Here is a 14,422-nt window from a genome sequence, read left to right as displayed (position 1 = left end):
TTCGAAAACATATAGATATGAGGTAGTGGTTATGTGTTTCTACGATGGTGGTGACTATGACTCTTCCAGATGTACATCAGAAAAGATGAAAGGATACAGTGGCTATCTAGGGTTTGTTTTTGACACTTAATATGGCGACGATGATTTAGGGCTACGCCGACAAAGTTCTTTCTTTTTAATTTGGGGTTCGCCGATCTATTCTTCCTTTTTAGTCTACATTTACCAGAAAAGTTGGAGATCTTAGAGAGAAAGGGGTACAAGAGAACAAAGATTTTACATTTTGTAACTTTTGAATAGTTACGTCTTCCATTTTTTTTTTTACAAAAACAATCCAGATGTCTAAGATTTTTGTATGTTGGCAGGTTTGGCCCCTGTATAGAAACTAAATTACAAAAAATTTCCCAATAATTTACAGAAAATGTCATTGTATATTTTTTTACAGAAACGGTCTATATGTTTACAAAAGTTACAAAAATAGTCTCTACCTAATAGAAATTTTGCAGGTTTGGTCCTAAACTTTCCTACATGGGCAAGTTTGATCCCCCCAAAGAGTGCACACAAAATGATAAAACGATTTATAATAGTACTTTCCATTTGTATGACTAGAACATAGTAAGCAAAACCTTGTCTGCGAAGCAGGGAGAGGGCAATTTCTAGTTATTTATAATATATAAAAAAGGCACTAATGACATGGGTGGATCCATGTTGTTACATAAACTCCCCACCTCAATTTTCCAACTTTTCATTTAAACTCCTCCAGCTCCTGTTGCTCGGTTTGAGATGGTTCAAGTAATTTTGGCACTTGCAGCTCATAAATAGTGGAAGAAGTTTATGGTAATCAACCCCCACACTTTGTGGATCAAATTGTTGAGATATTCTAGTAGGGTCTGCAATATCAACGTCAGACAACGTGTTTGGTTGATCAGCAATATCAACGTGTTCTTCGTTTTTCTTTTACTTCAAATTTATTCCAATAGATCTTACTTTGTTATGTGAACCTCATTTGATCACATCCATCACTACATTATCTCAAGAACAAAGGCACATATTAACGTTTAGTCCACCTAATATCAATACCAAACAAAAATCTAAGAAGAAAAGAGACTGAATTTGAGTTCATACCCAAAGAAGATATTGTTCGGGCATTTCATCGAACATTTGATGTGCATTTCAAACTGTTAACATAGAGACATGCTAAAATGACCTCCAATAAAAATTAATAATCGCAAGCGTAAATATGACTATCAACTATCTTTGCTTCCGGATCCTTAATACTGAAATTGTCATAATAACGATTTCATGAACCGAAAAACAAAACTATCAAAATATTTCAAGAGAAAATAGTGACATTACCTTGCAACAACATCAAAAGTGAGCCAACGAGAGGTAGATGTCCTCTTCGTAGTTACCTCGAAGGATTACTGTATAACTTGTGTAGCATTGATGCAGAATTTTACAAGCTTTGTAATCCTAAAGAATCACTTGCTGATCCAAAAGTACTTTCATCATGGGGGCAATCCAACTAGATGGAAGAATATAGTCTCGATCAAAGTAAACATCTCATTTGAGATAGATTTTAAACAAGGTGTCGGCTAGAACAAACATGGATACAAGAAGGATTGGTGTTGATTCCCTTCTTAATTTGCCCAATTTGTGATGTTCAAAGCGAGTTGATTGACCATTTTTTTACCATTGCTCCGATTTTGTCTCCATGAGAAACCATATAACACGCAGGTGGTCTGATGACATGAGTACATGGTGAGAGATACATAAGGGTAAACAATGTGGGTGTGGGAAGTAGGATTTGTGATACTTTTTTCAGACATTTTTATTTGCAACACCAGAGAAGTTTGCAATACAATGTCCATATAAACGTACAACAAGAACAACAACAAACCGAACGCAGAAGAAGAGTTGGGTCGACTTCCACAAACTAAAGCACAAGAAATCCAAAATCAAATCATAAAGAAATCACTAGATGCATGGTGTGGGCCGTTAGGCCTAAACTGAGGAGATTGGGCTAATCCTTTCTCGGCTTTTTTCTTTTTTCTGTACGTGTTGTGTTTCTGTTTTTCCCACAATTTCTCTATAATTAACAAAGATTTAAAAGATAAAAAAAAAAAAAAAAAAAAAAAAAAAAAAAAAAAAAAAAAAACTAGAATTTGGAGTATTCTTGATTTTGTATTGGTAGTGATCAATCTTAGATAACTTTTAATCTGTGGTTATTTTCTTCAAACACTTGTCTATATTAAAGACTAGTTGTAAAACTCGTATATTATACGGGTTAATTAAAACATAATGTTAAACATGAGCGATTAAATGAAAATTTTATTTAAATTTGAAATATGAAATAAATGAAAATTATGAAGAAAAAAAACATGCAAAAAATAAATTAATTAAAATTATGTGTTTAATTGTTAGACCCGTGTACTAAAAGATTTATTATAATAAAATGTTAAATACAAATGTTTAAAGTGTAAATTTATTTGAAATTGAAATTGAAATTTCAAATTTGAAATTTGAAATTTGAAATTAATAACTACTATAGTAGGTTTTATTTATGGAAACTAAATTAATGATATAGTGGAAATTGAATAATAAAGTAATTGACAAGTGGAAAATAAATATATTTCAAAATTATGATAAAATGACATGTGGCCAAATAATTGAGAGAATGACAAGTGGCAATAACATTTTCATTTATTATGGTAGATATAGTTTGCAAAACTAGTTGGTAAGCTGTAGCTAGCTTTTATTTGTACTGAATTTTCTGAATCTTTTTCTCAATCTCTTTGAATACAAATCTTTAGCCATAAAAAAGCAGCTCATATATATATATATATATATATATATATATATATATATATATATATATATATATATATATATATATATAGGTTTAGGTTCTATGGAAAACAAAAAACCCAAAAATTCATAAAAATTCATAAAAAAAATACTTAGAGATCACAAAACTTCTTTTAGACTTTATATATTAAGAAATCGCACCTTTTTTTAAAAAATTCGCTGAATTCTTTTTTGAAAAAAAAAACAAACAAAAAAAAATCGAATTTTTATTTTTTTTCAGTGAATTTTAAAAAAAAAAAAAGTTGCGATTTTTTAATATGGACAAGTGAAAAAAAAAAGTTTTGTGATCTCTATGTATATATATATATATATATATATATATATATATATATATATATATATATATATATATATATATAGGTTTAGGTTATTGTATTCTAAATAATTATTGTGTGGATGTTGGAATGATTGTGGAATAATCATTTAAGTTATTTTAAGAAAGTCACATATCCATATTATTAAATTAAAAAAGAAATAGAATAATACCATTTCATTCAAAAAAAAAAAGTAAAATTGTATATTTCCATTACTTTCAAATTAGGAAACACAAATTTAAAAAAATGAATTTTCGGATTTTAAAGGATTTTTTATTATCTTAAATTTGAATTTTGATTTTTTTAATTTAATTCAATTTAAATAATTCTAACATAATTTTTATTCATACCCGGTTTTATTCTGTCAGAATGTCATTCTTTTATAATGATATTGTATGAAAATGCAAGTTATAAACTAATAAAAAGACTTATTTCTCGAAGAACAACAAGTTTTTGGATACAAGTTAAACTTTTTCTATCACATTCTTAGAAAAACAAATAACTTTATATTCTATTATATCATAATGAAAAAATCATTAATAAAAAAACGAAACACAACTTGTAGATTATTCTACCATAATATATAATATTACATATGGTCTTATCATTCTATTGTAGATTGTTTTGCCAAAATATTATGATGAGTAATGCTTTTTTTGGTGACCATTGTTCATCTCCAATACACACAAGATCATCCAACCTTCATGTCCTTATCATCATGTTCCCTTCACATTCCATGGGAATAACTGTTATGAAATCAAATTATGCAATAATAACATTATTTTAGAATGCCTTTATATGACAAGTAATAAAACAAATTTTAGTAATTCTAATAGAACGCATACCACATGGTCAGATATAATATTTTCTACCAAAATATAATACTTTCCATAATTTATTCTACTAGAAGAATACATTAGCTACAAGATATAATACTTTCTACCAAAATATCATCATGTTCCCTTCACATTCCATGGGAATAACTATTATGAAATCAAATTATGCAATAATAACATTATTTTAGAATGCCTTTATATGACAAGTAATAAAACAAATTTTAGTAATTCTAATAGAACGCATACCACATGGTCAGATATAATACTTTCTACCAAAATATAATACTTTCCATAATTTATTCTAATAGAAGAATATATTAGCTGCAAGATATTCTTAAAGAATGGAACACTTGTTGATGAAATGAATCATGTCTAGAGAAGGAAAAAGGATTTGATGGTAACCGAATCTAGAAACCTAATTTTTTAAAGCTGAATTGATCAATAAAACCCACAGATCAAGCAAAACAAATCAGAAAAAAGAAATATAATAAACATAAATTTTAATGAACCTCGAGAGTCTTATGATGCAACAATAATCCAATAATATTACAAAATTAAAGAGATGATGTAATAATCCACTATTGTATAGTCTTGTAACCAAACAACAAGACATACATGGATTTAGAAAAAACGAAAAAGGAATTAATTCAAAGGTGTTGTCGTGAACATGCTTATAAAAAAAAGATAATTAAATTAATTCAAAAATATAAAGATTTTTACGTCGTTCTTATAAATTCAAACATATATTCAAAGGAATAAAGTTCCAATATGTTTCATGATTATTTTACTTCAAGAAAAAAGATAAGACAATATAGCTATTAAAAAAAGTTATTTTCAGTTGAATATAAAAAACATCATTGATAACTTGAAAACTGTACATGTGTTTCTCCATAAACCATCCAAAAGCCTATAATCGAGTTAATTTATAAACACAAAGACGTAATTGGATAATTCTTTGAGCATTTTCATTAATTCATTTTCCAAAAATAATAATAACTAGGAAAGAATCCCGCGTTGCGGGCGTTGAAGTTGCAAGGGTATTTCACAGTTTTTTATAAAAAACAGAAAATAACAACAAACTTTACAATATTTTACATATATTGGCTCTAATTTTTCCCATGTTGCTATAAGAAAATAAAATATAATGTTAAATGGTGGTAATTTTACAAAGAATCAAATTACAATGTTCTATATGCTATACCCGTTTTCCTCTCTCCTCTTCCGCCACTAACTACCACCACCATCTTCCACCAGAAAAAAGCTTCCACCATGGCACTATCACCCCCTCCTCCTTATCCTTTTGCTTCTCCCTCATAAAAGTCAGACACGTTACCATCAACAATCTCCGGTTTTTAGCAAAATACCCTAAATGCCCTTTTAAAACAGTCATAGAATATATGTATATACCTCTTTCAACATGAGTACTGTGTATAATGAGGAAAAATTAAGATTTCTCTGCTGCATTTGTTCCATAAGGTATCCTGTAAGCTTTAAAGCTCCAACGCCCATACTTACCACATCCACTTTGTGCATAATCTTAACATTTAAAACTGAAAAACATAAGATTAAAACATTATAATGTGGAAAGTAAGTAATGAGATCGGGTATATGAAGAACACTTGCTATACATTGTTGCAAAAAAATGGCGAGGCCTAGAGTACACTGGAGACTCAATGTTTCCAAATTCCTACACATACAGACACAGATACAATCCAGCTTTTAGAATATCAAAGAATTGAAGTAGATTCTTTAATTTACCATCTAAAAAGCAAGAAAATAGATTGGATCAAATCAAATGCTATTGCAGTTGGAAAACCACCTTTTATGAGGATACATAAGAATAAGAAACTAAATAGTTTAGAATCAATATCAAGGAACAAACAGAATTCAACTAAAATAGTCATAATTAATAGTAGTTTAGGTTGAAGCATACACACCATCAGTGATAATAGCTCCAGGAACCTGAGCTCGTTGCACATAAATTTGCATAAATGATTGCATCTGAGAAGGATAACTTCTGCAGAAAAAATGAGAATTGAATTAAACAGTTTATTTGACATTTGAATGTAATACCTTATTGCAATTTCAGCACACATATTTTCTCAATACAATTACATTTAAGAGGGATATCCCAAGGAATAATTAGTAACACGTAGCATATGAGAATTTTAATGTGAAAAATCCTTCTGTAATGAAATCATACAGTGCAAAAATTCATAAATAGCGAAAAAAATGTACCTACACTTCTAAGAATTCGGATTTATTTGCAGAATTTGGATGAAATTTTGGTTGATGAGCTCCAAATGTTGTAAATCTATATGATTTATCTTGAAAGTTGAAACTATAAACTAAAAGCACAGAGTGATGATTGAGTTAGATGAAGGTAGAAAAAGTCAGAAGTTTATAACTAAAATCACTGAAAAACACCACATATTTCCTTTCTACCTCCAATCATCATATCCATTCCTCCACCACCAACACCAGCACCGCCATCATTGGTAGCAGCCTTACAACATGCAGAGCCGGAACGACTGGACATCGCAGCCACCCTTACAGTGAAATAAAAGTATTGGAATTGAAGTCAGGCTAGGTTGCACGGAAACGGATACGGAACGGAAACGGGAAGTGGCAAAAGTCAAAAATTCAAGATACGGATACGGCATAGATACGGCAATATAAAAATATGCGTGTGTGTGTGTATATATATATATATATATATATATATATATATATATATATATATATAAAAGAAATTCCAAAATATGTAAAGTTTAAACTCCAAAAATACTAAATATTTCAAAAGTAACTAATTATCAATAATCAAATCATTTTCAAAATCCGGTTCATCTAGTGAGAGATCTGCAACCTCCAAAAACCCGACATCTTCCATTGAATCAAAAGCATCTCCACCCACATCCCACATCTTTACATCATCTTTCAGAGTCCTTGACAAAATTCGGAGATTATTGTGGATGTAAACCAAGTCTTGAGCACGACTTGTAGTCAACTTGTTCCTTTTAAGCGAGTGAATAAATGCATAAATACTCCAATTATGCTCAGCACAAGAAGAAGAACTAGGTTGTCCAAGTAATCTAAAAGCCAAAGTTTGGAGAAAAGGAGTTTGAGCACCAAAGTTAACCCACCAATTCTTGGGTTCCATAGTAGCCATCTTTGAAATGCTTGTTAAATCTTCAAAATGACCATTCTTCATTGAAAACATTGCATATTCATCAAGGACTCTGCTATACTCATCATCATTAGGAAACAACCTTCAAAAACACTTCATCCTTTCTTGTGAAATTTCTCCATCGCTATGTGGAGCACATGTTGTAGAATCCTCCATTAACCATGCATCACTATAATATCTACAACATCCAAAAGTTAAAGCATAAATATATATATATATATATATATATATATATATATATATATATATATATATATATATATATATATATATATATATAATAGAAATCAAGTGTATAATTTAAAATCTTATACCTTGGATGTAAAGAGTGAGCTAAACAATGTAGGGGAGTGTTATTCTTCGCCCATCGAGCCACTAAAATACGATGCACAACGTCATAAAAACAACTTATTTGAGATGTCGGACGTTTTTCTTTCTTGTAGATCTCAATCTTCACTTTCTCAATCATAGAATCCCACATCTCATACACCAAGTGTAAACATGGCTTGTCAGTGTCACAAACTCTAATCATCTCATCTATAGGTCCAGTGAAACTAAGAATATATGCTACTTTGTCCCACCAATCATCACTCAAAATATATTCTTTCACAAAGTTTGCTTTCTCAGTGTCATCTAATCTATAAGAAGACCATTCTTCACTTATGACCATAGCTTGAATACCCCTTTTGATAAGTTTCAATCTCTTAAGCATCACAATGATGGAGGCAAAGCGAGTGTCAGCAACAGAAAGCAGCCTAAGAGGAGTAAACTTGGTGAAAATCGAGAGTCTCATGTTATGGTTCAAGATGAAATTTTTTATTGCAAACGCCTCTTCGTGAACTTCTTTTATCCAGCTGCACTGTTCATATGTTAGTTCATTTGTGTCTACATTCCTTGGTGAACAAATGTTCTTCAAAGCAAGATTAACCGTGAACAACACATGGTGTCCAATAGATGTGAGGAAACTGACTCTCTATAATCTCTCTAGCCGCCTTACAATTTGTTGCATTGTCAATAATGATTTGCACAACATTTTCATGACCAATTTCATTGATGACTTCTTTCATCAATTCAACAATAAAAAATCTATCTTTCACTTCCCCAAAACAATTCACTGCCTTTAGAAACAAAGGACCATTACCTGAAGTAGCCATGAAATTGATTAGAGGTTTTCTTGTTGGATCACTCCAGCCATCACTCACAATAGTCACACCTTTTTCTTTCCATGTAGACCTAAGTGGCTCCAATAGCTTGTGAATATTATCTTTTTCTTTTTGTAGTAATGTTGTTCTTAGCTTATTATAACCAGGAGGTACATAACCATCAATTTTGTTGTTAACACCAGCAAATGTGATCTAACTCTAGAATATGATCCTTGTCGGGTTTCACTGCAAAGATTACACTTGAACTTCCAACATCCCCCTGCTCCAGCAAGTTTCTCAAGTTTAGTCACATAGTCCCACAATGGAGGTTGGTCTATTGATGTAGTTGATTCTTGTTCTTGATTAGAAGCCATAATAATCGATTTCTGAATTCTCAGTCAATTGGTGATCGTCGACAGTAAGTCGCAAGCCGCAAGCAGGAGCAATTGTAACGTCCCAAAAATACGAGCCAAAATTTTCATTTTTAAAAACATATACTTAGCAAACATTTGAATTAAAACGTTCACCAATCATATCAGTTCATAAAAGTTAACGCATGTCTTGAAAACATTTTATAAAACATAATACTGTCAGAGTACAAATTCCCAGGAGGGTCTCGTAGTGCAGAATACTAGGCATGTGTGTGATGGGCCGCTACCGCGCCAGCTCCTTCTTCTTCGAAGAAGAGGTACCTGAAACCAAAACTGAAAACTGTAAGCACGAAGCTTAGTGTGTTCCCCCACTGTACCACATACCATATAATCACATAACATACATATACTGCCGGGCATATCTGGGTGCCCGACCTACCCCTTCGGTCCTCTCGACCGGATACTGCCTAGCATATCTGGGTGCTGGTCTCCCCTTCGGTCCTTACGACCGGATACTGCCTAGCATATCTGGGTGCTGACCTCCCCTTCGGTCCTTACGACCGGATACTGGGGACTATTTCACCCCTACTGCTACCACATAACACATATCACATATCACATAGCAACATATCATACTAGCACGTAAACATAACACATGTAGTAGCAACCCCAGATGAATATCACAGAGACAATCATCTATCATGCAACTCCTATTGGTGGGCCGGCATTGTGGCCGTAGACCCACCGCTACTGGAAGGTAACTCACCTCGAAAAGTAGTTACCGAAAGTCTGACTGCTAGACGTCTGGCTGTTGCACCGGTAATCCTCCGGCGACAAATCCATAAACATAGATTAGCCACTCATAAATACCCTTGGTCAATTGACCGACCCAACCCAGGTCCAAGTCAACTCATTGGTCAAATTCAACTTCCAGTTGACTGGACTCGCCGAGTCGTGGCACGGACTCGCCGAGTCCTTCTCCTACTAACCTGATCCTACTCTCCAGGTCCCTCTTCCCACTCACCGGGTCACTCTCCTTACTCACCACTCGGGACTTATAGAACCGACTCGTGGTCCGACTCGCCCGAGTCCAAGAACAACTCGTCGAGTCCCACGAGCAGGCCTCCTACTCGCTTCCAAATCCTCATCAGAGCATCCCTTAGGAGGATTTGGAGTTCTGGGACTATTGCTACACATTAAATTGCTAATTTCGCGTGCAGATACGAAGGGTTGGACCTTCAACACTTGAACCCCTCTTTCTCAGTGAAAGTTCATATGACTCGCCGAGTTTGAAGAACAACTCGTCGAGTTCCAAGCAATCTTCATAGGACTCGTCGAGTTGTTCATCCAACTCGCCGAGTCTAAGACCATCTTCATGGAACTCGTTGAGTTCCACTTTTGAGACTCGCCAAGTCCCTTCAACCCACTTCCCATACAGACCAAATCTGAGACAACACTTCAAAACCATAGATCCATGCTCCTAGGGCATGCTTATCACGTAAAGTTGCAAACTTTACGTGCATGCATGGCCCTATAAGCTCAAAAAGGCAAATCCAAGCTCTTTAAGAGGTCATACACTCAAAAGGGACCTCAATAACTCCAACCACAGAGACTTTATACTTCTAAGATGTTCATAAGATCCCAATCCGAAGTCCTTTCAGAACTTAGAGCATAATACATGGAGTTTGAGGTTTTAAGGCTTGAAAACCACTAATTTGGGACAAAAAGGGGATCTAATGAACTAGTGATCAAGGTAAGAACTTTTCTACCTGAATGGATGCTCCTCACAGTGTAGATTCCGGATCTACTTCCCCTCCTTGCACACTTCAACCTCCTCTTCCTTCCTCTAAGCTCCAAACCTTCTCCACAAAGCCAAAATCACTCTCAAGAACAATATGGGGGCTAGGGTTTCTTTCTACGGCTCTCTGGAAGTGTTAGGGACGAAGAAGGCCAAGTTAGAGCATTTAAATAGGGTGCAAACACCCGGATTAGGGTTTTGTCCAAACAAGGTCTACTCGCTGAGTCCAGGGACCGACTCGCCGAGTCCAAAGTTCAAACCGCGCCTTATCCCGCTCCTACTCGGCGAGTTGGTCCTTCAACTCGCCGAATCCAAGGCAAAAATGCACAAAATTAAAATATTATACACAAAGAGTACGTAACAGGAACCAGGTGCTACAGCAGTAAACGTAATAGTCAAACCGAAAGTCAATTAAAATTAACCAACGACTTAGGGAGGCACCGATCGGTAATATTGATAGTTGTAGGTAGCCCAATTATCCATTAGCTTATTTGGGCTAGAAAGCCCACGCAAAAAAAAATAGGAAACTCCTTGGAAACTTACCCGATACGTTTCGTGTTTCACCGATACGTCCAGGAAACGTTTCCCAACTGTTTGGCGTTTCCGTTTCCTCCAAGTATCGGATACGGGTACGGCACCTTGAAAGGCGTTTCCATGCATCATAGAAGTCAGGGTTAAGAAAATACCTCTAAGGAATTTATCAAAAATATGAACTTCGAAGAGGGTGAAGACTTTCTTTGTAGTATCATACCCGTAAACAAACACGTCTCCGGCCACGACGACCGACAGCCCATGCCGTCGCACCACTACCAACAACGACAATGATTTAGGGTTCAATCGATATTCAATGATTGAGGAAGAACCTGTGGTCCTTCCAACCTAGGAGAGTTGCGAGTGGCAGAAGTCGAGAGAATAGTGGGGATAGAGGAAAACATCTACATGCATCTACAGTTCCTGAGGTTGGAACGGTGGGAAGCATCAAGAACCGGAATCAAGAAAGAGGAAGCGAATATGTGGAGCCCTAACCTAAGGCTGAACGGAGTGAAGGCTCGCTACCGGGTCGCGACTCTCGCTAAGAGGAAGAGAACACCGCCCCCTAGCGCTCGCTAGGAGGCTCGCTAAGGGATGCTCGTCAACTCCATGTCGAGAAGAAAGAGAATGGACTGGAAGGATGTGATTGGTGCAAACGATTTCTAGTTCTTCTCCTGGGATTTCGTCAACGTGAGGTACTGATTTCTCCTTCCTCTTGCTATGATTTTTCTTTTCTTTTGTAAGTTTTTTTTGCTCTGTTACTCTGTTTTTATGTGATTTATTATGTTTTAAGGTGTTTAAGGCCCTCAAAGTTGGTTTTTACCTTTTGTAAAGGCTTAATTTCTCTTTAAAGTTAAAGGAACCGTGTGAACAAAACTGATTTGCCTTCAAGTTTATGTTAGGTTTATCTATATAGTTATGTTAATGTTGAAGAATAACGATTATAGATTCTTACAGTATTGTGTTTTTTGTAGCTAAGGTCATTGAAACAAACATGAAGACAAGGTGTTTGATGAAATGCTCAAATGAAAGAAAAAACATTTTATAGTGATATTGAACTACATTTTCCAAATTTGTAATGTATTGTTATATTTGGAACTAAAATGAAGTTTGCAACGAATTTAGAGCTTGTATCATTTCTTAACTATATAGATTTTAAGATTTTATGCTAAGATGATTTATACAAGACAATTCAGATTTTGATGTCAAGTTTCTCCAAAAGACTAAATCCTCTTAGTAGATATCTTATCTATTAAGGTCCTGTTTAACCAGAAGACTTGTTTAAAGGATTCATATTAAACCTCTCTCATGTCAAGGATCTTAATATTTGGGCTTTCTTTTCTGAGGTAAACAAAAAAAAAAATACTTTGGGCAATATATATCTTTGTATAATCCATATGATCATAGCTTTAGTGGTACTCCTTTGGTTATCCTTTGATGAACTAATTGTAGTCATCATATATGGAGCATGAATGCTTTTGTATAATTGATGAATATATGCATTGCACTCTTTTTATTTTTGTTGTTGTGTTGGAAGGTTCTGTGTCTCGGATGGAAGCTAAGGTATTTTTAGTTGCCACTCAAATACATTTAAGTAGTTTAGTAGCCTTGTTTTTTGTTTGTAATCTCAGTTCTTCTTCTTGTATGGGTACTTCTGTCATTCTCTTGTGCAAAATGGATAAATGTGTCTTGGTGTGCTTTAGTCTTGACTAACATGGAAACATTAAAAAATATGGGATATTATCAATGTTTTGTGACATCCTACTAATGCTAATGTGGTAGATGAAGTGGCAATAACCCATGCCATATTGTCGAGTAATTATTAGTATCGATCTCATGTTTCATATTGCTCAAGCTAGAAAACTAAAAATATTTTATCAAATGAAAGTTAAAATACAGTGAGCATATTGGTATAAAAGGAAAACTATGTTGCTATCAAATGTTAATATGAAGTGTGTCATTAAAAAAAATATGTCATTAATTCAATCAAAAAAATGTTTACGTAATATTAAAAAAAATGTTTGTTTATTAAAATAAACTAATTAAATTAAATTAGAAAAAGGAAATAAAAAATTGAATGTTAGGAGTGTTATCACTCCCTACCAAATGTTAAGATAAGGTATTAAATGGAAAAAAATGAGGTGGCACTCAAAAAGCTGACGTGACAATTCGCTAAGAGTGTTACCACTCCCTTTAGCCCAATAGAAAATATGTGGAAGGAACTGAATTAGGTATATCGATGCAGAGGAAGGAAGCGGTGGATACCGACTAATTACGTTGTTATTGGCTAAACTGGCGGTGGAAGCAGGGAAGGAGATAACACATTACTGTCACCCTAACACTAACACGTAGCAATTGTGAACAGTGGATGTGACCAAAAGGAAACCCAAAAAAGAAAAAAAAAATCCAGCCGATCACAGTGAGGTACTGTTCATCAAAGAGTTTAAAATTAGTATGTATATAAATAATAATAAAGAGCTCATAGATTGATATTCTAAACATACACCGACCAAAAGCATAAAGAAGAAAACAAAAATGATGCAATTAAAGAACTTAATAAATGTTTAGTGGCGTATACTTGTGAAATCGAAATAGGTATGATTTCAAAGTCTCCTGTTGTGGTGGCAATCGAGAAACTAGTTGTGGCGATTGCGAAACCGGTGGTGGCTGATGATGGTGTGACGGAATTAGGGATTTTTGTGGTGATGAAAGTGATGGATAATTGATCGACGGTAGTCAATGGTGATTGTGCGGCGATAGTGATAACCTGACGAAGATTTTGTTCGTTATCATGGGCTTTGATTTTGATTTCCCTTACTTAATGGAATAATAAATATTTTAATTATCTACCAAACTTAAATATAGCAAAGATTACTATTATACCCTTTATATATATATATATATATATATATATATATATATATATATATATATATATATATATATATATATATATATATATATATATATATTAAATTTTAATTGGTCCACAATCATCTTTACATCCATACAATAGATAGTTTGAACATATGAACCTCTCTCTCTCTCTCTCTCTCTCTCTCTCTCTTTATATATATATATATATATATATATATATATATATATATATATATATATATATATATATATATATATAACTTAATAGAATAATCCTTAATGACATGTGTCTTTGCTATGTTCACTTTTGCATCAAAGTAAAATTCCTACTTTACCTGCCTTTGACATTTAGCCTTTAATCTGTTATTTTAACCATCTTCTACACAATTGTAAAAAACTAATTCGTAATTTCTGATCATTCAATTTCCTATTTCAAATAAAAAAAAAAACCCAAAATATCAGCCTAAAACTATGTTAATCAGTATCCCTAAATTGCAGGGT

General features: G+C 33.6%; 1 protein-coding gene and 2 long non-coding RNA genes across 3 annotated transcripts; 1 reads left to right on the top strand and 2 right to left on the bottom strand.

The window, feature by feature from the left end:
- Positions 1 to 360: 360 nt before the first annotated feature.
- Positions 361 to 2,102, bottom strand: LOC122195834 (uncharacterized). The gene is made up of 3 exons (XR_006186738.2): positions 1,354 to 2,102; positions 1,123 to 1,274; positions 361 to 1,019 (listed from the first exon to the last, which is right to left on the bottom strand). It is a non-coding gene; the product is annotated as an uncharacterized LOC122195834 (long non-coding RNA).
- A 4,719-nt stretch (positions 2,103 to 6,821) lies between these two features.
- LOC128127039 (uncharacterized) lies at positions 6,822 to 7,995 on the bottom strand. Its single transcript, XM_052765267.1, has 2 exons — positions 7,517 to 7,995; positions 6,822 to 7,284 (listed from the first exon to the last, which is right to left on the bottom strand). Exons 1-2 carry the CDS (start codon positions 7,993 to 7,995, stop codon positions 6,822 to 6,824), a joined length of 942 nt encoding a protein of 313 aa, XP_052621227.1.
- A 3,196-nt stretch (positions 7,996 to 11,191) lies between these two features.
- On the top strand, positions 11,192 to 12,175 carry LOC122195832 (uncharacterized). Its single transcript, XR_006186734.2, has 2 exons — positions 11,192 to 11,739; positions 12,019 to 12,175. It is a non-coding gene; the product is annotated as an uncharacterized LOC122195832 (long non-coding RNA).
- Positions 12,176 to 14,422: the final 2,247 nt, after the last annotated feature.

Source organism: Lactuca sativa, chromosome 1 (genome assembly GCF_002870075.4).
Source record: "Lactuca sativa cultivar Salinas chromosome 1, Lsat_Salinas_v11, whole genome shotgun sequence".
Taxonomy (NCBI): domain Eukaryota; kingdom Viridiplantae; phylum Streptophyta; class Magnoliopsida; order Asterales; family Asteraceae; genus Lactuca; species Lactuca sativa.
The sequence above is the reverse complement of the archived record's forward strand: the minus strand, read 5'-3'. Positions and strand labels throughout refer to the sequence as shown.